Source organism: Athene noctua, chromosome Z, assembly GCF_965140245.1.
Source record: "Athene noctua chromosome Z, bAthNoc1.hap1.1, whole genome shotgun sequence".
NCBI lineage: Eukaryota > Metazoa > Chordata > Aves > Strigiformes > Strigidae > Athene > Athene noctua.
Window position 1 is genome coordinate 71,479,799 of NC_134077.1, and position 25,678 is coordinate 71,505,476.

The window sequence follows — 25,678 nt, forward strand, 5'->3', positions numbered from 1 at the left end:
GTGGTTTCACAACAGAGCCTTTGCAGAGGACAGTGTGTCCTCTCTTGATGCTCTACAGGAGAGGTCTGCCCTCTCCTGCCCTTGAACAAAGGGACACAGGCATTTACACTTAAGAGAGTGTAGCCTCTTGAGTTCAATCTCAGACAGAAAACCACCACTGCAGCCCAAGACCAAACAGCCTCAGGGTCATTCAAATGGCTCCACTTACTTTGCCGAGAATCCCCTGCCATGGCAGATTTCCCCTTTTCTCAGCCTCCCACTAGTACTGAGTTAGAGACTACAATTAACAAGGCCTAGAGTGAGAGGGCTTGAATGGCATCATACCCTAAGTTCACAGAGCTCTGATGTGAACCTCTCAAGCACAGTCTGTAACCTGAGATATCCAAGCTGAAACTGCAAGTCCTGGAGTTGACACTGCCAGAACACACCATTAGCAAAACACCATGTCACATTCAACTTACTGCCACCAACCCTTTGCACAACAGCGTGGTCTCCTGGATCACTTCAGCACCTTGGATGTAGAAGACAGAAGAGAGAAAAACAGGTTCCTGAAGAGCAAAGCCTCTCAGAAACAATACCTGAAGCTCCCAGGGTGCTATGCTGGGTAATTCAGTTGGGACTCTTTATCCAGAAAACAGCCCATAATTTACTATGACGTAACTCAGAAGATAAAATCAAGTGGGTGCCCTTTATCTGTGCTTGAGGCAACCTACCTATACCTGTATTGTTGCTTCTGTTGTGCTGCATCATAACAACCCTTTCAGCTAACTTTCCTAACATGGGTCCTAATCCCACCTTGGTATCTGGTTCTGGTTTTGCATTGCCATGACCAGCAAACAGAAGGTCACAATCAGGCCCAAGAAACAGCTTACTGTCCACCTCAGTAACATCATACCTGCCACTGTTTTCCTGACTGGCTTGGCAAGTATGTTGCTGGGAGGCTTCGAAGACTGTTTTTCATGGCTGACCCTACAATTGGACCCCCCATCTCACTTGAGGAGGGCTCACTGGCCACTGCCATTTGGTACTGGGAGTAGTTGTATAGGTTGTTATAGTAAGGATACAGGGACGGCTGGTAAAAACTGCTGTAGTAGGTGGAGTCCACAACCAAATCAGATGTGCTCTCCAAGTGCCCTCTGCTGGGGATGGAAGGGATGTCCTGAATGACCATCCGTCCCTCTGGAAAAGAAAAAAAAAAGCCATTATGAAACAGGAGGCTCCATGAAGATCCTTACCTTTCACCATCTGAAGAGCTACTACTTTTCCTGAAGGCTGGACAGAGAGTAGTAAATAGGAAGAGGTGGGAGATGAAAGGGAAACACAGCTGGATGTTTGGTAGAAATTCAAGTGGACTGACGACTATTCAAAGCCTGAGACCACTACCTACACACACCGCAGACTGCAAAACAGGAGACAAAACTGGCCGCAGGTTAAGACAGTACACCAAGTCCTCAAGCAGCATCAATTCATCCAGTGATGAGTTACACCAGCTAAAGATGCAGCCCCTTATTATTTTCAAATTGTAATAGCATGCCAAGTCTCTTATAAATACCTGGAAACAAAAAGGCTCTTGCTACAGGATGACCCCTCTCCAGCCAGTGTCCTGCAGGTAAGAGGACGCTTTCTGAACATGCCTCTAGAAAGGGCAAACAGGGCAAACAGCCACAAGGCCAAAAGAAGATGCAGTAGGGAAAGCACCGCACAATCAGCCAAGGTGTCTCAGAAACCCACGTGCCACCTCTGAGCAACAAGGCCCAGCCTCCATACCCGCATTTAACTCTTGTTTACCTACAAAATCACAGAGCAGAACAAGCTCCCACACCACTGGCAAAAGAGGAGGAGGAGGAGGGAATTGCTCATGACTTGCACTCCCAAGTACCTCCAGACTGGAGGTCAGCCAGCTGCACTCCCTGTAGGCTGTCCCCACAAAGGTCTGCCTTCCCTGTTGTTCCCTAAGATGGGGAGGGCTTCTCAGAGGATGTTTTAAGTCCTGTTTTCCTCACTCCAGTGTCAACCACTGCCTTGCCGTATTTGCAAGGATGAAAAAAGAGGGTGCTTCTTGGTACTGTTCCACAGCCAAGCTCTCTCTGACAACACTTCATCAGCTACCTGGCCAAGTCAGGCACAGCAAAAAACTACAACCTTAGAAAGACTAACCACATGGTGAATATACATTTACATAATGAACAAGGGAACAACTGTAAATCATAACCATCCCTGCAACTCTGGTTCTAGCTTGCACTCCTGTAACCCTGCCCTGCACCAACCCTTACAGTGTTTGCAGCATAATGATCCTTTCTGTGAGGTGCTCCTGCTCTTCTTGTGATGTGGTCTAACTCTACCATGGAGGAGAAAAGATGTGGCTCATCATACTGATGAGTTCTCAAGGGCTATCAGTATGGAGATGAAACAGCATGGACAGTTGACACATATGAAATAACAGACCCAAGAGAGATGTCAGGCATCTGACTTTGCCAAGTTTGCTCTGCATCTTTCCCTTGGTATATGTGTACCTTGGTTACTTACCTGCAAAGTGAATATGGTTGCAGTTACCAGCCTCCTGAGTCATAGTTAACAACTTCCACTGTACTTTGTATTAGCTGTACACTGGATCCAATGATCAGTATTTCCAATTATTGCCATTTACAGTGCAGTTCTTGCAGTAACTTTTTCAGCTGTAATGAAAGCTCTCTGCAATCATGGATAGTCTCCTTCCAGGTCACTAAATTATACAGTGTCCCTATTCAGCTCTTGATGACATTTTGTTGACATCAGTGAACTACACCCATTTATTATCAAACAGTGTTTTATGCCTCCTGCATCTGACTTTCTGTCACTCAGCCCTATATGAGCGAGAACCAAGCCAGCCGGCCTTTTTCATTGTGAGTACTTCTAAAATTTGCACACAGAAGAGAGAAGTCTGACTCCTATTACCAAACTTAGCTCCCAAATAAAGCTGCAGTCCAATTGTTCTGCTTTTCATGCTGTAAAATAGAAGCCAAAAGCAAAATCCACCAACACTTTTCCTGATGGCATACAGATTTCACGTGAGACAGAGATATGCAAGGCAACCAGCCACAGAACTTCTGGCAGGCCTATGCTATGCTGCACAGATGTGCAGTTTCTTCCAAAACCTCTGCAGTGTCGTTATACTTGCAGTACATCCTAAGAAGGGATAATACTTTCTGCTAAGAATACTAACACCAGGAACCGAGGCCTCTCTACACCTACACCCAGGAAGATGAGGCTCACTTTTACACAGGAAAGGTGAGCCACTCTGAAATATCAGCAGCTAAAAGGAATAGTGGGAGAATATAGCAGGTTTTGCTACAACTTCTGGAATTGTCTCATGCACTACGCTTCCTAACATGGGACAAGATGAGCTAGGCTAGAACAGAGACCTGCCCATAGCTACACACAAAATCACAGAAACATCCTGGATGTGTCTAGGATGTTCCAGTGGCTGGTAGTGCTAGAGCTCCTTCCTGAAGAAAGACCAGTGGTGGCAGTCTTCTGCTGCATTAAGTAGGAGAAGAAAATATGCTTTTTGTCCATTCTTTTCTCCTTCTACCTCCTATCTGTGCTTGGAGCTACCATCACTTGCCACTGGAGATGCAAAAGGGTTGACTTGCTGACACCTATTTTTCCTTTATCTAGCTGCACAACAGCCATCAGCTGTTCAGTGCTCAGAGCTGTTACAAATCCACCAGAACAGTCCTCTACTTTCCTTCTGCCATTGCTCCACTCTCCAATAGCCTCTATAGTACTATCAGCCGCCCTCTCAAGACTCAGTATTAAGTCTGTAGAGCTGGTCACCTGCTCATTCAGCCATCCATACACCCATACACATAAATCCCCAGGCAGCCTGGGGCATTTTTTTTTTAATAAACACAGAATTATGGAATCCATGGTCCTCATAACATCCCTGGCACAAAACTTCTGAGCTGCAGCCACACCACAGGAATGTGCGCCAGCAGATTAACCATAAAATCAGGAGTCATGGGATAGGGGGAAGTTCAGGTGAAGGGACAGACATACCCAATTTCATAAAGAACTAGGACTTCTGTGATGGTGCTGGAAAGATGGCCAGAAGAGTTAATTTTCCCTAAAACCCAAGCTACATCATGCTTCTGAAAATGGAAGGACTGGCAACATCTGACAAAAAACGGGAGAAAACTGCCACGTTTCCATTCACACTTTTCCCCAAATTAGGAGATGAGATTTTCTTTGATGTCATGCTTTGGGACAAGTCTCTGCTCTTTTCTATAGCATCTGGAGGAGATTCAGTGCTTCACTTGGGAGAAGGGGGACATGTCATACAAGACATAGCTTCATGCCATCCAGACTGTAGGTAGATGTCATGTTAGACCAGGTCAAAGCACCACATAGGTTACTTGAGCCAGTCAGCCTGAAGGAAGGATGCCTCTGAAGAGCTGAGCTCTTGCAGGTCTTCAGTGACTGTGGCATGGTCAAGGGCAGGTCTGCAGTCCAGTTCTATGCTCTTACCCCATCCAGCCTAGCTGAATCATGTCATCTCCTACTACTAATGCATACATCATACATATACAACACATATGGAACACACACAACTATAAATACATTTGGGGGAAAGAGTTTTATTATAATGAAGAAAGCCCTGAAAGTCTTGACTTTTTTCCTGGGCAGTGAAAGCTCAGGAAGAAAAGTAGGTCAGACCAGCCAGTACCTGCATGGGGTACCTTCAACAATGTGCTAAGGGCCAAGAGAAGCAGAATTAAAGGCCGAAGAACCATGCTAAACCACCCTAGGGATAAAACAGGGCACTTGGGATATCTCCCAGAGATTTCATGTTTATCATATTCCCAGGGAGTTTTTGCCCTATCCATGCAGGTTCCCTCCAGCTGAAGTTTGCTAGCCAGCTGGCAGGCAAGCACACTGCTTCTGGGCTGCAGCATCCTCAGGCACAACCCCTGTTTGCAGAATAGGGCAGATCTATTGGGAGCAATGGCTGTAACTAAACATCAACTAACTGGGGATCCTCTGCCTGATCTTTGGTTTGTACGTTGTAATTCCTGACTCCCACCTACAGGCTGAACCTTCCCACAGCCTTGCCTCCAGCTGCTCAACGAGCAAGGTGTCCACCTCAACAGATGCTGTCAGTCGTGGCTGTTTTCCACCAGCAAGGAGAGAATACCAAGGTTAAGAAAGCAGCTTTCAGCCTGGTGGGTTATGTGGGCTTTTTTTTCCCACAAGTAATTCAACACAGCTGAATAGCTCTGCTGACAAGGAGAGGGTCCTCCCCTGCCTCAGAGCTTACTGCATTACAACACCTGCACAGAAGTGGCAGCCCTAAGGTTCATTGCTCTAAGGGGAGCAATTTTCAAGAGGAATTAAGCTCTCAACAAGGCAACTGCTCCTTTGCCCCTCCACGTGCCCTTTAAAACAAGGGGGCTGCTGCAGGAGCTGGGCTCACGCCTTGGTTGTCTTCACCCTTTACATGGAAAAACTAGGAAGGACTCCTGGGTCTTTGCCCTGTCACTAGCCACAATTTTTAACATTTTGCAAGTTGCAAACATGACATGATTAAAAATACAGGACTGAACCTGCACAAGAAGGAACAGAAATTCCAACCAAAAAAGAGGGGTTAAAATTCTTTGTCAGTTTTTGAAACACGAAATCTACAATGTAGGGCCATCAGAGGCTCTCCATATGTGAGCAACACTCTTGCAGTGAGACAACAGTACCACCTCATGCAGTTGTGCCCTTGGATCTCTAAGCTCTTTTCTATGTCTTTACTAATTCCTGTAGAAAACCGATGCTACTTTTTTGCACCATGTACACGGTGTGAAATATGGCCCACTCTTTCATAGAAGATCAATATGATGTACGATAAATACTGTTATTGATCTTGCAGTGTTGTAGACGACTCTCCAGCTCTATGGCATATTAATAGTAGTTAACCAGTAATTCATTCCAGGACGGCTCAGATTTCTTTTAAGGAAGGTGAGTTCTTGGGGTCAGTAACACACATGGGTCTTATACATTCAGTAACCTGTGAGGGAGTCCTGCCTTTGCTTTGCAGACCATGGTGAAAAAGAGTGGTCCAATCCTCAGTTAATGTAAACCAGTCTCAGGACATTTAGTTCAATGAAGCTATGGCAATTTACACAAATTGCGGATGTGCATGGCAAAATCAACGCAGAAGCCAGTATATAGATCGTTTTTTCCCTTCTTACTTTTTGGGAGGAGAGAGAAGAAATGTCAGGGAATTTACAGGAATTTCTATCATCATCTCTATCTCACAGATGCAAACATATTTTTAAGAATATACACCGAGAAATGCAAATATTGAACTTCAGTCTGTAACAGTCACTCACTCTGTACATAAGCATGGAGTATTTTCTGTTCCTACTGGTACTGTTAAGGGCCAGTTATACATCTTATTACACACTGATAATACTAATTTAAACATGCCTGAGCAAGCCTCTGATGCTGAGGTCAAATGTCACAGAGTCCATACTACTGGACCTTCTCAGCATCTAAAACAGAATGACAACACCAAATTGCCTACTGGGAATGGTTACTGGATGACAGTTGGGAATCTGGGCAAGAATACTAGTCAGCTTGGGATGGATGCACACCAGGAACTGTTTTAAAAATCAGGATAGCACATACAGTCACGTTGTTGATAGCACATCTCAGTCACTGTCTGAGAGCATGCAGTGGCACGGTTCAATCTTCTCACAACAGCTGATTAATCTTCATCTGATTGTGTATTTCAGAAAAGGGATTCTGTATATGCAGTGTGGCAACTAAGAGAATTCCTCTGCCCACACTTATGGAGTTCTTACATACACCTATGGTTAGCAGTTTTTATTTCTTTTATGTCTACAGAGACTCTACACACACATGCTGTTGAAAATGCAGAACTGTGACTACTCAAGTGACACATTTACTCAATGAGCAGGAAGGCATAGCCATTGCCCACTGAGCAGAGTTCAGCTTCTGGTAGTTTACTTTTCCTGTAGTTTTCAATTCAGCTTTCATTACTGCAGTGTTAGTATCTTCCTGAAAGCCAGTCTCTGTGGCAGGAGACAGCTACGCCATTAAAATGCCAAAAACTTAATTATTCAGTCAGGAAACACCTTCAGACCTCAAAATAGTCTTGGATCCACACCTGACAACTTCACCTTGCTCAGTATATAAAGTATCAGTAGACTCCTATTAACTGGTTTGACAATATTAAGTCTCACAACACGTTAGTTCAATTCATGTTGGCTCTGAGGTCGGATAGCAGCCTTGAATGCGGCTGGTGTGCAATCACTCCCTAACATCATAATCAGAAACACTGGAACAATATGTTTCTCCCACCAGACAATCATGACAGAGCTATTTCAGATGTCAAAGAACGCTGGCACCATTACTTACTTTCTGCTGAGACACTCTGCCTGCCAAGGAACAAAATGCACACACTTGTTCTGCCTTTTGAGAGGAGTCTTTCTGTTCCCCTCCCATTTAAAGTTGCGGATTATCTTTGGTTTCAGTGCTGAACTTTTAGCTTGCTATAAAGTTAATGTACTAGACAATGTTCATTCCAGGCAAGGCTGTGGGACTGTGTATTTTCTGCCACCCCCAAAAAAGGCCATTATCTGTAATTACCCATTACCATGCATAATTATTTCTTCTATTCTGGTCTATGGCCCCCAGGACTTTATGCTGTTACAGCTCACTGCATTGTCTTATCAAATTTGTTAAGGAAGCTTTTTTGACCTTTAAAGCACTTGTCACAGCACATACAAAAGCCAGCAGTAAATTGTCTAAGCATGTAGTGTGTGATTTATTATTTGCACTTTGCATGGTGATACCGTACAACATACTATAAACTAACACCTTCCTATTCACACTTTCTGCTTTAGCTAAAATGAGAAGAAAGAAAGCCTCTTTAGTAAGAGAAGGAAAGGAACAGGAAGAGGCTGGAGTCTCTCAATGGGAATTTGAGCAACACAACAGCAACACATGACTAAATGTGAACATCAGGCTCTAGAGAAGGTCCCAGCTGCTCTCCTCTCCACTGTCACATTTTCTTTTTCTCCTCTCCCTCTGCAGGGTCTGATTCCATCATTTCATCTTCTTTTCATACCTGTGTAACACTGCTGAGCCTTACTCTTTCATATAGAATCTCATTTGCTGCTCCTTCAGTAAGCAGAGAGGGAGCTTTAAAGGCACCTACTCCCCAGCCCCCAACCATTTACGGCTTCTGTCAATGCAGTACAAGTTCGTAACAGACAAACTTGGTCCAATATGAGATTCACAGGGATAGTCCTTTATGGATACTGATGTGAGTGTGAGAAGGAACAGGTTTTCATCTCCACTGCTCTCAAAGCTCACAGTGAAGGATCAAACACTGACCTGCACCCCAGTACCATTTACTTCAACCAACAGCCTCACCGCACTAAGAGTCCATGCACTATGTCCCTCTTCTTCGTAAGGACACTGGAATCAGACACTACAGAGAAGCAAGGCTCTCAAGAAGGTAAAAGAGCTGACTCCCTGCATCCTGATTTTTTTTCCCCCTTTTTATCAGTATACTCCCGAGGGTGCTTTATCTTAAAACCTCTTCTTTCAGGTGCTTATATGTATAAAACTCTAAACCCACATCCCTATCTGAAAAAGAGGTATTAAAAAGATTATCATTTAGCAAATTATGCTTTTAAACTGTGTAATTAAATTAACTTCCCAAACACAAGAAAATCTGAGATACTTTTCTGTCATCATGACAAATGAAAGGAAACATCAAGGATCAGGTACTCACTTTGGACTAAAAGTGCACAGTATAAACTGCTGTAGCACATGGTATGAAGAATCAGGCCTTTCAGATCTGCCAGTGAAAACCTTCTCCCTGAAAGCAGAGTGAAAAAACAGGAACTCTGGACTCCTGAATGCATCCCTGAATTCAGGCCCTAAGAGATGACTACATGAGCCACTGCTGTGAAGACAAAATCCTTCTCCACACTTCTGCACAATCTGCAGACCTCTGGCCCATCGCTCTGTGCCAGCTCTCAGGCAGCAGGGAGGTGGAGACCTTAACAGTGGTACAAGGAAGAGAGAGTCACCCTGCCTTTGAGTTGAGCCAACAATTACAGGTGAAGAGCAGAGTCTGCAGAGTAGGAGGGGAGCTTGTGCTTCTACCCCTGTCCTGGATGGAGCCTGGTTTCTGAGATGTTAGGGGCTGCCCCACTCTCATTTACCTATGGAAAACCACCTCTGCAGTCTTCACAATTGTTTTGACCAGAAAACTTTTGAGAAAAGCATGTTTTTTCGCCCCTCCTGCAATTGCTAACAATGCTACGACCCCATCTCGAGCTGAAATGCCAAATCCAGTGGTTCTTTTTCCTCCTTGTTCGGGATCACCTGCCCAAACAGCCCTGCATGCCCAGCTGAGCTCCAACTAGCATCTGTTAGAGGAAGAGGTCAAAAAATCTGTTATCAGCCGTATCAGATGTGTGGGCTAAAGAGCAGCTGTGTCTTCGGGCTAAAGAGTATAAATCATAGCCAAACCAGCTTATTGCCACCACAGTCCATAGGTATCTCTCCAACCATACCTGGGGAACACAACTGCTCAGTAGATAAGCCTTTCTTCTCAAAGCAGAAATACCCATTTAAAAAAAAAAAGAAAAAAAAATGCACAGTCCAACAACTCTGAGCCTCTTGCAAGCTCCTGGCCTTTCCTCTGGAGCTGAAGAGCACAGGGACCAATCCACGCCATCTCCTTATCACTGCTATGCCTTGCCCAGGCACTTATCACCTGACAACTCCTACCACACTTTTCACATCTTCCCACCATACCAAGGCAAAAAGACCAGTCACTGCACCTTTCCTGCAGTGGCTCTCTGACAACTAGGGCAGAGTCAGGGTGTTCCGCAACACCCCTCACCGGATGAAGCAGCTGGATTATGAGTACAGTCAGTGTTATCAGTGAGGAGCAGGCATAATTGCAGCAGTGTCAGCAGGTAAAGGGTATGCATCCTCAGGGCAGAAGACAGTTTTATCTGCCAAGACATCAGTGGCTTTGCTCTCCTGTTTCTCATGGGTTACTGCCGAAAACAATATTAATTTTCACCCTAAAGAAATAATTACTTTTTTCTTCCCTCTAGAAATAACGCTGGAGTCATCATCTGAGCAAAGTGGAATAAGCTTTTCCAGTTCCATCTATAAAGGGCTAAACCAGTCCTAAGTGGGACAGCACATCTCACCAACAACATTTGCCAGAAAGAGGCACTCTAACACAAGAATTAAGCAACAATGACAGCACATTTCAAGAAAATCTGGGAGATCCCAGAATTAAGGCTGTCCCTTATTGTCTTGCTTGAGCTCCATGGCTTGAGATCCAACACACAAGCTTTTTGTGGCATTCTACAGCCACGTGATGCTTCTGTTCACAATGTTAAAACCTATCCCACAAAATGACATTGAAAACCTCACATTGAGCTGGTCTAGTTTGGCAAAGGCACAGGTGATTCAGAACAACCATATGGGGATTAATTATATTTTAGATGAGGAGAGTCACTAAAGGACAATATAAACTGCTATCTCTCACCTCAGAACATGTTTTCTGGTCTTTTTAGTCATTTCTGTGTCTCCTGCCTGAGCTCTTCCAAGTTCAAGCCCAGGTGTTCTAGTTTGGACCATGGCTCTATTCACACCACCAGCTATAAATAGAAACCTAGGGAACACTACGAAGGGGACAAACAAACATGATACCTCCCTTGCCCCCTCTCCCAGTGTTCCATCATTTTTTTGGTTCAGTGACATTCATTAGCCTGCTGTGGTATTCTTATTTAATAACAACCTCCCTTCCAATATCTGTCGAGAGTCCACTTTTCTGTATGTACAATGTCACCAGGGAAGGAGTCCCACCAGTCTCACAGGTACCTCACCAATTTTAGGCACAGAAGACACCAAGTCTCCTTCCCATAATCACAGGTCTGTGTGAAGGGGCTGTACTAGTCTTTGGTCATCCTTTTCCACCAGGAACCACTAACATTCAGCATAGTACCCTCATGGCCACTAGCTCCTCTGCAGTAACAATGTTTGTCAGGGAGAGACTGTTTTTCACTTCTGGCATGGGTTAAAGTGGCTCTTGCTTGCACGTGACCAACCATCTAGTCAAGCCCTCCTGTAGTCCACTTCCGTCTTCTTTACTGTGTGCCAGTCCATGAACCTTTCCATCCCCTACCAAGATGCCCTGTGGTGACTGCAGGCTTTCTTCCAAGATACCAATGGGAAGACCACACAGACTACAGGCAGGAGCAGTCCCTCTGAGACTTCTCCAGAAACACTACCACATTAGCCTTCCCACTCAAACCTGCATTTTCAGTCTGAAAGGATCATCCTTCTTAAAACCATGTAACACATACAATACTGATTTTCTGTCAATTCAGTTCCCTAATCAAGATGTCAGCAGATAAAAAAATCAAATGCTTTGCAGAATTTGACTACATCAGTATGCCACTTTGTCAAGAAATTTTGTAACGATAGAAGATTACTAACTTGACAGAATTCTTTATGCATAAACTTCTGTTAATTCACATTGTGTGAGCATCCTTTAACAGTTGCATTTCTCCCCCTCCCACACATTTCAGTTGCTGTGGACTGTTCTGCTGCTTTCACAAAAACTGATGTCAGGCCAATGGATTTGTAGCCACTCATCCTACCACACTTGCTTTTCTTAAACACTGGCATGACACCAGCCTTCTTAAATACTGGTATGACACCAGCCGCCACCTTCTTAAGCACTGGCACGACATCAGCTTTCTTCCAGGCCTTAGGAATTTTGCAGTGTTACAAGACTTACTGGAAATCAGCATTAATAGAACAGAGAGATCATCGACCAAGTTTTCTGTTGTGGGTTTTTTTAAAAAAATACTGCATGCAAGTAATCCAATCCTGCTGATTTCAGTTACTGCTGGAAATGAAAGCAGAATGTAACCATCTCCAAGTACAGCAACATTATCTGCCTTTCTTCAAAGCAAAGATCAGAAAAAAATATTGAGCATTTCCTCCTCTCTTCCACATGTAAAATCATTATCCCATAATGGGTCAAATGCCTGTTAACTCTGTGTGTGTGCATTCCTAAATACACCTAAAAAACCTCCCAAAGTTAGGATTTTTAGTTAATTTTAAACTTAACATAAACAGGTTTTTTGCAAATGAAAATGTGATTTAGGAGAAAAAAACAAGGAGGGAGAAATCCCAGCCAGAAGACTGCTTGGCGTAAGTTTCCCAGTCATACACACAGCCCCAGTCCAGCTCCAGCTAAGAGGAGCTGAAATACCACCACTGATTTCAGTAGAACTGGAGAGGGCACATTTGTTCACATTTAGCATACACTTAATAAAAATGATCTGCTGCAAACATTTAACATGGAACTTAAAATTCTCCTAATACAGCTGAAGAAATAAAACCTACAGAAAATAATTTTTATTTCTACACTTAATGCAAGCTTCAGGCCCTCAATAAGAAGTCTACAGCAGCAAATTCCACTTTCAACATCTGCCACTGACTAGAGCAGAGTAACTGATCTTTTTACGTGAGCTAGGGGGCAATGATTGTTCTTTCTTTACTTGCACTTTTGGTCTTGATAATACAGCTATAGTGATCATATTCAAATCTTTATTGGCAAAAAAGAATGGTTTTAGTAAAGAAAAAGCGTTCAATATCTTTGAACATGGCTTTCAATGAAGATGCTAGGCACTATTTTAATGTTCCAGCATTATGTTTGTCCACGCTGAACTGAGACAGCAGGATTATTTACACATCTAAAATCAGTAGCATGCAAACCCAATAAAATTAGTGCTTCAGAAAATTAGGAACATGAGAAACAACTGCTGTTTTCAACCTTCAGTATAACAGCAGGGAGTATGACTACTATGTGTACATATATATATATATATGTTATTAGTTATCTTGAGATACCTGATTTGAGAAAGAAATTTACAAACATTGAACTCATTGCATTCAGACATTCAACATGTTACAGAAGTGTGTTAACAGAAGTAAAATTTAAAATCAACACAACTTTTTTTTTTAAAAAAAAGAGGAACAAATTAAAAGAGAAAAGGAAATTAGGGAAGAAAACCAGATTTCTAGACAGTGATGGAAAACAGCCCAGACACCTGGCAGGCACAAAGAAACAAACTGAGAGGTGGAGAAAGAAACTCGGTATGGATTAAACGTAAAGGGATTTAAGTCATTAACAAGAGATCAAAGAGAACACTAGAAGGGAGGGAAGGCTTTACAAGTGTCTGAGATAGAAGACCTTGGAGGAAATATGACTGGGATAAAATCATTACAGCTCACACTAAAAATAATAAAGGGAGTAGGATGATGGTTGGAATTAGCTGGAGTCCATCCTTGGTTATAAGCTATATGATGACAGAAACCCAAAAGGTTTCTAAAAAAGACCAAGTAGAAATAACAGGAGGGCTTTTTCACCCTGTCTACCTAATATGTGATGGAAAAACTAATAACAGGAGTGGTAAAGAACCATTGTAGACATCCACTGGGCTTGAGCAAGTAAGCAAAAATCATGTGCAGGTGCATCACTTTTTACATGATTGCGAGTGTTGAATGGATCCAACAACATTTGCACGCATAAAATCTGCTTCCATGCAAATTCAAATTGATCACTAATGAATTCTGTTCACACAGAGCTAGTAGACAGAAATGCACAGTGACTGGAACTACAGTGGCTTACATCAGCTGACATTCATTTGTGCCCATGACTATAGGCATCCAAGTCAGCAAATAGTGGCCTGTGCTGAAAGCAGAAATAGTACAAATTAAGACTAGAGACAGGAATTTTAAAAAACAAAAAAGGCCATAAAATAATTATACATCCAGTCTCATTGCAAAGAAAGAGAAGCTCAGTGCTTCCCTGGAATTGACCTTCCACAACTCTTCAAGAAAACAGAAGTGCACGCTGACTAAGGCTGACAGGTATACTCAGAAGAAAGTTAAACAAAGTTCAGAAAAAGAAAGAAAAAAAAAAAAGTTAGAAGTAGCATATGAAAAAGCACTCCTACAAAAGAAACCTTCAAAACAACATTTTAGTCCTCACATCATTAAGTGACAAATCTACTGAAAATGGAATAAGGGCCAACAGGCTGAATTAAGAAGTTAGTTGATAAATAAAGCAAATGAAAGCAGTCTTCAAGGTATAAGAAAGCACATGAAAAAAAGAAAAAGCAAGAAATCATGCCAGTGCTCAGTTAAGGAAGCATGCAGTACTCCTTCACTCTGCACTGACATCTTTTATGAAAACAAAAAGAACACCCCACACATTTAGATAAGTCATAGTAACTCTTTCAAGGACACAGAAAGGAACAAGAGGTTAGCTGCAGATAGATGTGTGTCCACGGATAGAAAACTCTTAGTACATCTTCTGCTCCTGCTCCATTCCTTATCTCAGTGTTCATAATGACTAATGGAAAGCACAAGTTGGCACAGATAACTCCAAACGTGAATGCACATATGCAAATGCCAGCCTGATGGACAAAAGGCTTCCCAGGCACAAAGCACAAGAGGGGCTGCCCACCAGCCCCGCTATTCTTTGGTGGGACAAGAAGCTCCAGCACCTGTGTGCTAGGACATTGTACGTGGTAAAGTCCGTTCAGCACACAGCAAACACAGCCCAGCAGGGACCTTGCTCCAACCAGTAGCTCTACGGCTGGAAACCTCACCTGTCGTGAGAAGTCAGACAGAAAAGATTCTGGAAAATGCAAAAAAAATCCCTAAACTACTTCCAATTCTTTAAGGGAAAAAAGCTCTTCTGAAATGTGAAAGGGTGGAAATACCTGCTGAACTGTCTGTGGGTCTTCACTTCCACCCCTCCAGCCCAAAGCCTGTCACAAAAGCCCTGGGGCTGAGCAGCCTTTCTTTTCCGAAGTAAGCGCGTCTGGGTAGGACATGGCTGGTCCCTCAGTACCCCTGCCTCCCCGACACACTGCAGAAAGCTCTCCCCAGCCCCTGCCTCTGGTGAAGACAGCCCTGGACAAGCCCTGCAGTACCACTTCATCAGAAGAAGCAAAGCAATCTTCTCTGAGGTCTTCCAAATCTTTTTATGCTATGATTTATTTTTACACTTCCACTGAAGCTTCCAAGAGAACTGAAAGCCTGAAAGGAAAAATAAAGCTTCTTCATTTAGAGACAACTCTGAAAATTGCCACAAATTCTACCTGTTTCACCAACACGACAGAAAAAATACACTTTTGACAGAGTCTGTGCCTCACTGAAAAACCATGTACAGCACTTCAGACATTAGCCCTGATAAAACACAGGCGCTCTTCCCCCCCCCCCCCCATGAAGCTGCAAAGACGACAAATGAATATTGCTTGAAAGGAGGAGCAGGGAAAGTGCAAGCTTTGCAGGCTGCAAGCTCCAGAACTGGAGAATTAACTGGAAACATCTAATCAGGGATGCAGAACCCTGTAACATTATGATTTATTTAACACAGTCAAACAATGGTCAGAGGCCATGAATTATAAAGGAGATGACAAAGCTGCAGGAGATTTCCGCCATCTAGTTTAACCTGCACATTGATCAGAGTTTACCCCCATATTAATCACTTGAGATTGTAATCTAACACACTCTTAAACACCTCTCCTGATTATGCTTCACTTACCCCCTTGTCCTTATGCAGGTCACTCCATTGCTAATTGCACTTCTAGTTAGGAGAAAAAGTGTCTACTGTCTAATTTAATTTTGTCTTTTTTAGTTTCAAGCCGTTGCTCCTTGTTATGCTGTCTCAAGCACTGTAAATAATCCCTCCCCCTCCTCTATATTATTACCTCTCAAATATTTATAGACTGTTATATCCACCCTTAGTCTCCTTTTCTACAAGCCATACATCATTTTTGTCACCCTTCCCTCTATATTTTCAGATTTATCTATGTCATTTTATAATGAGATGCTCAAAATTCCTTTGCAGTGTTCCCAAGTATGACAAAACCAAAGCAGTGGAGGCAGAAACACCCCTCTTGCTTCACAAGCTATGCCTTTTTAAACAACTCCAAGCAAAACACATGTCATTTCAGCAGGAACTGAAAATTACACCACCATTGCCACCACACTGTGAAAAGCTTCGTTCATCACAGTTGTATCAGTCAGAAATTTAAAAAGTCTATTAGAGCAAAGTTTTATCCTAAACCAAGGAAAGATTGTTCAAAGTGAAACAGCCCCTCAACATTTGCTTAGTCCAGACTGAAATAGATTTAGCAACTGAGAAAACAGGCAGAAGACCATCTCCAGCAACTGCTTCCGCAAAGTCTAACTCATGCTGTGGAAATAACACGAGAGGTAAGATAGTTCACAGACTCTTACTAAGAGACATATGCAAACGTGATTCTTTTCCTGTCATCTTAACTCCAACTAACTGGAGAAAAATAGATGAATATGGATGGAAAGGTATTAGTTGGATGGAAAGGTATTAGTTATTCAGGTGAAGTATACAATACTTCTTTTTTTTGCCAGCTGTTACAATCCACTAAAGACACATCATATTCAACTACGGCCTTTTCTTTTGAACAGAGATTTGTTGGCTGTGGGATAAGCTGGGGAAAAGCACCAGGAAGCAGTGGATGGGGCTGATTGTCTCTCAGTATCAAAGGAGAGTTGGCAGGACCTGGAGGCAGACAGCACCTAAAACTTGTGAGGTAGTAATAAGCACAGCAGAAGAAACTCAGTGTTAAAAAGTAATGAGGAGACAAAGACAGAGCAAAGATAAAGCTGGATGATGGACCGGTAACCACGGCAGACCATGACCTCTCAGGACATACAGCCATTGTGTTAGCCCTGGCACAGGCAGGCAAAGCAGCTAATGCCTCCTTCTCCTTACTGCTCAGCACTCCTGAGGTTGCTGCCACCTGACTTAGCAATCCTCTCCACCACCTGTCAAACCCTATGATGCTAATTTTCTGTTGAAATCTACCATAGATTTAGTCATCGAGTGTTTTCAGGTCAATAGAGTCAGGATTTCTTTCCCAGGCTTGCAAATGCTGATCAGTATTGAGGCTGGCTGAATTTCAAATTTCAATACGTTGACTTAATGTCAATACAAAAAAGGAGGCATTTCATAGATTCCAGAATAGTTTTGTTTGGAAAGGCCTGCTGGAGGCCAGCTGGCCCAAACTCTGCTCAAAGCAGGGCCAGCTTCACAGTTAGATCATGCTGCTCAGGTACCATCCATCTGAGTTTTGAGTCTCCCCAAGGATGGAGTCTCCACAACCTCACCTGTTCTAGTGCTTAAGCATGGTCATGGTGAAATGTCTGTGGAAACTTCCTCATGTTGCCCATCAGTTGACTAAATCGAGACTTTTTTGACAAAACCAAAATTCTGACAGCATATGACATTATACTGTAAAGACTTAAAAGGACTTAGGAAGTATTTCTTTAGGAAACATTGCATTAGGAAGCATTTATTTCCAGAAGGGGTTGTTGGGCGTTGGAACGGGCTGCCCAGGGAGGTGGTGGAGTCCCCATCCCTGGAGGTGTTTCAGAGTCGGGTTCACATAGCGCTGAGGGATCTGGTGTAGTTGGGAACTGTCAGTGTTAGGTTAATGGTTGGACTGGATGATCTTCAAGGTCTTTTCCAACCTAGATGATTCTGTGATTCTGTGACTTTCTTTCAAAGGAAAATTTCTCATGTTTTTTTAAAACCAGGTCATGGTATCTTCCAATTATAACTTTTTTCTTTATTTATGCAGCTCAACATCTGCAAAGTCACGACATCAATTTTTGAAATCACAATACAGTGTCATTGAAAAGGTCAATGCAAAAGATGATACCAAAAAATCAAAGGAAGAGTAAAGAAGGCAATGTAGGGTTTTCATTTAGGCATCTAAGGCACTGCAAGTTCAAACGGATCTTAGCACCATCATTCATTAGGCATAGTATTACTGCTGACCCCACTAGTTTGTATTTGTGAGCAGATAAAAATTCATCTGTTCCACAAAGAGTTTCAAAGTGAAGGCAGCGCCTACTTAAAGAAATGTAAAAAGAACACTATTTTGTTTCCATCACACATAATAAATGTAGCAAAGGGAAATAACAAGTGCAAGCTCATTACTCATAGTTGTTAACAATGGTATGTTTGTGCACTGATGATATTACAAAAGCACCTAAACCATTATTGTAATTGCAAAGCCAACGGGAAACTAACCACCACAGAGTGCAGGAGCAGGAGCTGGCATTTAGCATCATACAGTAATCCTGTCTGTATTGGACATTTCTAAATTGGGCCAACGTGAGCACAGAGTAGCAGAAAGAAGGGGTGATTTCCAGGACTTTCCAGTCATCAGGTGCAGGCATCCCATCCCAATCTCCAAATGCCAAGTATGACCCTTAGTCTGTCACTAGGACCAGATCAAATGGAGGAGAGGTGAAATGCACCGTCTCCTTCACTGTGAGCAGTTCTCACTTGAACATGTTTCATTATCACGTTTCTCCTGCTCCCCTGGTGATTTCTAAAATGGTAGAGGTACCAAACTAACATGAAATGGGGAAGAATCCAGGTTTTAAAAACTGAGTTATGTCTGAAGGGCGTATCTTAAATGCCTCACTACGATCTTTTCCTGAGTTTTGCACACTAGTTAACCTAACAAGATGTACTCACCCAATGGAAGATAGGACAATTATTTTAGATGCACTAGAATCACGACTTTTTGCTGCTCTGTACAATTAAATGGTCTTTGCTCTCAGCAACCTGCAGCTTTTTAAGGGAAAATGCACAGAAACTAAAAAGTCTGTTTTCAAGAGGTTCTGCTAATGCCCTGCAACCACAGTCTGCTCCCTTCCAACTACCCTGAAAATTCTGTTTGCTTTTGAGCGGGGAAGGTATGCTCCATCCAGAGTGGGGAAGATGCTCCATCCAAAGTAAATATGGTTTCCAAGCTTGAGATGGTAAATGCACAAACCCCTACACTATGACCATGATATTTCATTTTTCCCCTTTCCAAAAACAGCATGTCGTGAAGGGATCTGAAAAATTGTCTCTAGTCTCTCCAGGTGTCACAATATTTCTGATCTGCCGATAAAAAGGATACAGTAAGGAAAGACTCTCTCTCTGGTGCTATGTCTGATTTGTGTGACTCCTTCACACATTACTCCTCTGATAGCAAACAACATTTTGCTTGATGGGAGTCCAAAAGAAAAACTGCTCTTGTGAAGCCAAAAACTTATAGGAGGAACAGAATTACCACTGTCAAAACCACCTCTTGTCCAGTCTAATGCATGTTGTACAGGGCATCCTGCACACCCAGGACCCATCGGTTCCCCTGGGGCTTGCAGATTGTTGCTGACTTCTCCTGCCACGGAAGGTTTCACTCTCTCTGCCTGCCTTAATAATTACTGTAAATCCTTGCAAAATCAGCATCTCAACCTACCAAACTGAGACATTGTGACACTTGCTCTGACAGGGTCTCTCATTTTACTTTGCAGCTGAGGGTACCAGTGAGATGCTAAAACAGCAATGCAAGATTCCTTCATGTACGTAGTCCTGAAACAACCTGACACATAAGAACTTCATGTCACATCACACCTGGCAGTTTTTTACCTAACAAAAGATCTATATATGCTAAAAAAAACAGAAAGCATCAGAAAATTTAAGCAATATTGCTCACTGAAAAATCAGACTTTTCAGGATGAAGCCTGTACTCCAGACATCTGACAAAGTCACCCTACAGGTCTGGCTGAACGCAGAGCACCTTCTGCAGCCTCAGAGCCAGCATGCAGTCACTGGTGTCATTAAATCCATACTCAGGAGTACTTATGTGCTTACAACAGCTCAATTTACCAAAATTATCTGTGATGGAACTTTGTGCAGTGCACTCATTTTTAAGTTAAATATTAATTTCTGTTGCCACTTAGGTGCCTAAAACCAAAATTATTAATCCAATTTCCTATTCATTCCCAGATTCTTCCATTTCTTGTGAACAAATCTGACCCTGCCTTGACTTTTGGCTGGAATCACATCGTCCCTCTGGAGATGAAGCTGTGTATTCTAAATGTTGTCACTCACACACAGTTATTTAGTAAATTGCTCAAGAAATAGTGTATTTGAATTGCTCACAAAGAAAAAACCACTAAGAAAGACGACTGCAAACCATTTACAAATGCTTTAACTTTCAAACAATTCAAATTACTTTAAAATTAGGCATTTTTGTATTTTCAAGACTTTATTCAAGCATGTGAATTGCCTTAAGCTTGTTTAATGAATGTTTTTCATTAAAAGACCATAACTTAATTCAATTAATAAGAAATCACTGAAGTGGGATTAATAAATTAAATACCTCCACTGACATTTTAAAACATTAAAAACAAAGATTATGCGAATTTTGTTGACAGTATGACAATTTTGTTCTTCAGGTTTTCTGTACATGCAAGGGTTTTCTTGTTCACCTGAGTTACACACAATCTCTATACATTATTGAATATACTACTTTAATCTTCAGCCATTTTTCCGTGTCTATAGACAAAGCATGCAGTAATCCAAATGTGAAAGGAGAAATTGCGTCAATTCAAAGGTGACACTAACATGACTGCAATAATGAAAACAAAAAACCTAATAAAAAGCTATTTATTGTTTTATCAACCTGTTCTTCTAAAAGCTTCCCAAACAAATTCCTCCACATTGGTCTGAAACTGCCTGCCTGGAATGGATGCAACAAATCCATCTGACAAGGCTTTAAATGGCCTGCAAAACGAGTGATGTAGTTTGACAGACACACATACATGCACTGTCCTTTTATTAGTTAATGCAAAGCACTGTCCAGTTCAGAAGCATCTGTTTAACTGAGTATATTCACCTGTATTAATGACAACAGCACAGATGATTAAAAAGGAATGAAATTTTCTTTTCCTTTTCTCTATGCTTGTTTTCTTTTTTTTATATATATAACAGAAGTCACTTACATCAGTTTAATTTGTAAACATATTCAATTGCTGTATCTGTTTGGCACAAGCTCTGAATAGGAAAAAGCATTTTGCCCAGAATCTTTACTTCACAGAACCACAGAATCATCTAGGTTGGAAAGGATCCTGGAGATCATCTAGTCCAACTGTTCGCTAGCACAGTTCCCACCTACAGCATATCCTTAAGCTCTAAATCGACCCTCCTCTTGAACACCTCCAGGGATGGGGACTCCACCACCTCCCTGGGCAGCCCATTCCAGCGCCCAACAACCCACTCTGTAAAGAAATGCTTCCTAATATCTAGTCTGAACTTTTCCTGGCACAACTTGAGGCCATTCCCTCTTGTCCTATCGCTTTCTACTAGGCTCATCCCCAGCTCTCTGCACCCTCCTTTCGGGTAGCTGTAGAGGGCGATGAGGTCTCCCCTCAGCCTCCTCTTCTCCAGACTAAACACCCCCAGTTCCCTCAGCCGCTCCTCGTACGACCTGTGCTCCAGACCCTGCACCAGCTCCGTTGCCCTTCTCTGGACACGCTCGAGTCATTCAATGTCCTTTTTGGAGTGAGGGGCCCAAAACTGAACACAGTATTCAAGTTGTGGCCTCACCAGCACCAAGTACAGTGGCAAGATCACTTCCCTGTCCCTGCTGGCCACACTAATCCTGATACAAGCCGACATGGTTTTACTCAATCTGCCAACAAATACTATTTGTTTTTTGGTTTAGGGGGTTTTGTTTGTTTGTTTTACAAGGGTTAAATGCAATACAGTAACATATAGTATAGTGGAACGATTGCATCAGTCTTTCATAGCTGATCACACCTGGCCACACAGAACAGATGTACCACCACATCAAAACACATAAAGGTGGCAGTTCTCTGCTGCTGCATCAATGACATTACCAACATACTTGGCTCCCATACAACGCTGAAAACTCCAGTTTTGAAGAAGGCACACAGCCAGCCAACATGCCGTTTCCAGGACTGTGGCAGGAGCACATATTCCGGGAGAAAGGAGAAAAGCTCCTCATAAATCTCTACTTGCAGGTACACACCCTATTGAATTCAATTACAGTGCCAGTCTGTACCACACTAATTTTGATTTTCAATAAAAATAATCAATTAAAATATGAAAGACTGATCCTGGGTTCTTCCCTTTTGCTAACCATACCAACAATGCATCACTGTTCTTGGAGAGGGAGTCTCCGTAAGCCCACTGCTGCAGAGATGGGAAGAGGTGCAACAGCAGGCAGGCATAAGCAATGTCAGCCCTCACTCCCAGCAAGGAGCATCACTCTCCTAGTACTTTACCTGACGGTGTGCTAGCTGCCGTCATGACTGTACTTGTCGAGTGCGCAGGGCTGCTGCTTTCCAACAGGAGACAAGAACTGCCGCCACTACTCTTCTTAACAAACGTCTCAGGAGCACTGGGCAAGGGCACTGGGCAGCTAATTCCCAGTTCCTCTTCCTGAGCTTGCTGCCTTCTCAGTGCAACCTGGGAACAAGAAGACAGACATAGGACATGCTCTCTGGCTTGAGCACAATTTACAAAAGGCTGTTTCTTCCTCTTGGTACTCTCTACAGTGTTGATGTCACAATCCAGCCAGAAAGGTAGTGGAGGATATAAATGAGGTTATAAAGCTATTTAAAACCAACCCCTTTTATTGTCCAAACATATATGAACAAACCTGTGAAATGCTAGTGTCACATACATCTTCCTCCAACGAGGCCACATGAAGATGTACTAAAGCTGACTACACTCACCTGACACAGTTGCTCTTGGGCAAAGCACACTACCCTCCTCTCTGCTGATACACAGATACTGGGGTTCTGGGGTGCCTCTTCGTCAATATAAAGCAGCTCCTACTGAGGGACACCTCACATCCTTACACCTGCCACCTGTTGCTCTGTCCAAGCCTTCTGGGCTCCCTTGCTAGCTCTTTGTTGGAAACAGAGCCTTTCAAGGGAATTTCAGCACTCTGTACAGACACAGCCATCATGGAAGAAGCATGGCAGATGTGGGGAGCCACCCTGTGAGTATCTCAGCCAGCGTCACATGCACTGCAGGTAGCTGGCCAGGCCTGGAGCAGCAAGAGCTCCCCATTTCTTTCCCAAAACTGACTAGGTTCCAAAGCCTAGCCAGCACTGGCCAAGCCTGCACACACTTTGCAGTCTGGACACTGGTGCAAACAAACCATAGTTATTGCTTATTGAAGATACAGAGGACCCCTTCTGCCTCATCTGAACTGGCAGGCAGATCAATTCTGCACAACTGTCCACCCATGCCAAGTTGTGATACATGTTCAGGCAGTATACACAACACTGCGGGCCTTACAGCTATGTGCCCTGCAATTTGCCAGGTTTGCATCTGTATCTGAACCCTGGAAATCCGTCTCAGCCAGATTACAGACTGGGATCACAGTTTTTTTCTTACTGGAAGTTCTCCTAAGTAACTTGGACAATACTTCCCTTCATTTCTATGTTCAGCAGCGACATTTTTCTAATACAGATGCCTAATACCACTGGAGAAATTAATAATAGCTCTTGCAACAGACATCCCAAACAGGGGGTGTGACATTGACTTCACAAACCAATAACCTTGACCTGTAACATTCTGCCAGCACCAAGGGGCTTACTGCAGAAATATATTAAAAGGGGGAATGTATAACTCCTACACAGATAAGGTTTAGTTAGGGAGGTTTTCAAAGCCACTTTCCAGTACTAGGCAGGGAAGAGAAAACCCCCAGGAAGTCCACCGCCAGGACCTGCTAGCAGGGGGCATTCAGCACCTGACAGAAGCTGCTAGGTAGCAGATCAACCTGTGCAGAAGGGGACACTTTCATGGGGAACAGCCCACTGCATGCTCCCTCCCCCAAGGCAGTCAGACTGCAAAGGGATGCACGTTTATTATTCCATGGGTCACACTACGCTGAGAAAGTGCATGTAACCTGCGCATAGTAACAATTTCTGGACTGCCATGTCACTGACAAGGAGGAATTATTTAAACGAACAAAAGCTCCCAATGAGTTCAGAGGACATTTAGGATACCTGCACTGAATAATTAAATTAAAAAGTGGGTAAGGATTTAATCCAGGTCTGCTAAGGTTTTTAAATCTGTCACTGGGACACTTACTTTACGCAGGATCACAAAGCTTTTGGCACAGTGGGTCGGTGGGTCTGACACCACTGGCTTTACTCACACCAGTAGATCTAACGTCTTCCAATTAATTTGTCTGCAGTGGACTACTTGCACGAACGACAATGTGCAACCCCACTCACAGAGCTCAAGTACGCTAGCAGCCATTACACTCCCAGGTCTCCGTGAAGTTTTCGAGATAAAGATCACAAGGTTATTTACATTATGTAAGGATACAGCAGTCATTTACACTGCCCAAGAGTTGCGACTCCAGCGGGACTGCTTAACGACAAAAGTTCTTCCTACATAGAACTAGATGTAGTTTGGCTTCTTAGCGAATACTAGCGAGTTCTCGGTTTAGATTTAAGGTTACCCAGCTACACAGCTATTTACAGAGGCGGTCTATGCAGAACCAGGAACAATGTCGTTAAAAAATCTTTTTAGGAATGCACTCAAGTAAAGCCACCTCTCGCTATAAATATTCTCGCTAACCAGTTGGCTGGCTTATTCCTTAACTAGTTAAAAACAAGTTGAAAACCATCCATTTGAGCTTAGCTAGGATTCCTGCTTCTCTGAAGGTCTTAAAACAGACCCACGCTGCCGCCCCGGTTCGGCTGGGCGCAGGTGGCGGGGGGGACGCGTCCAGCCGCGCTCGGCGGTGCCCCAGCGGCCACCCGCCCGCCGCCGGCTGCCGCCGCTGCCCGCTCACCGGGGCGGACACACCACACGCCTGCCGGGCATCCCCTACACGTATTAAAGAAAAAAAAAAAATAAAAATAACCGAAGATAGCGGAAAGCCTCATTAATTTAGGACGACGGCGGTGTGGCTGCGGCTCGAGGCGAGGCTCCCCGCGGCCGCACTGTCTCTGCGCACCGCGCCACGCCGAGCTCCTGCGGGCACCAAACCTGTCCGGGCGCGCAGCAACGGCCCCACCGCCGGCAGCCCGCCGGGCTGGCAGCCCACCCGGCCCCGGGCGGACTCCGCCGAGGCGGCGGCGGGGGGAGACCCGCCCCGCGGGGCTCACCTGCGCTGCCATCACCCGCTGCCGCTCGGCGATCAGGCAGCACTTCTTGCACTGGCAGTCTCGCCACATGCAGAACCGCTTGTGCCCCTTCAGCGGCGAGCAGTAGCCGTGGTTGCGGCAGCGGGCACACTTGGGCAGACGCGACGGCTTCTTCCCCGCCGTGGCGGCGACCACGTCCGCTGGGGCGGCCGCCATGAAGCCCGACGCCTTCCCGAAGCCGCCCGCCTTATCCCCCGGCCCCGCGGCGTCCGGGGGCCTGCCGAAAGACGGGGAGTCACTGGGCATCGCGACGGGCTGGGGGGGGTCAACCGGGCGAGGAGTCGGCGCGGCTCTGGCCCGTCCCGTCCCGTCCCGCCACCCCGCGCGTTTTGGCGGGCGGTGGCAGCCCGGCGTGGCCCCTCCCGCCACGGGACCCCCGCCCACCCCGCCCCGGCCGATCTGGAGGGCCGCGAAGCGCTCTGCCCGCTGCGGAGTAGACGGCGCGGGTGGGGGAGCGGCCACCCCTTCCTGCCCTCTCCTCCCTCCCGGCCAGGCGGCCGGCCGTCGGGTGGGCGTCGGGCCGGAGGTGCCCCCGGGG

The 25,678-nt window shown here is 44.2% G+C and overlaps 1 protein-coding gene across 1 annotated transcript in view; it reads right to left on the minus strand.

The window, feature by feature from the left end:
* Window positions 1–25,386, minus strand: part of DMRT1 (doublesex and mab-3 related transcription factor 1) — a 61,819-nt gene extending 36,433 nt beyond the window's left edge. The window contains exons 1-3 of the mRNA XM_074932180.1: window positions 25,102–25,386; window positions 22,252–22,435; window positions 896–1,179 (exon numbers count right to left, since the gene is read on the minus strand). Coding sequence (XP_074788281.1) covers window positions 896–1,179; window positions 22,252–22,435; window positions 25,102–25,386 — 753 coding nt within the window. The remainder of the gene's footprint in view (window positions 1–895; window positions 1,180–22,251; window positions 22,436–25,101) is intronic.
* Between the last annotated feature and the right edge of the window lie 292 nt (window positions 25,387–25,678).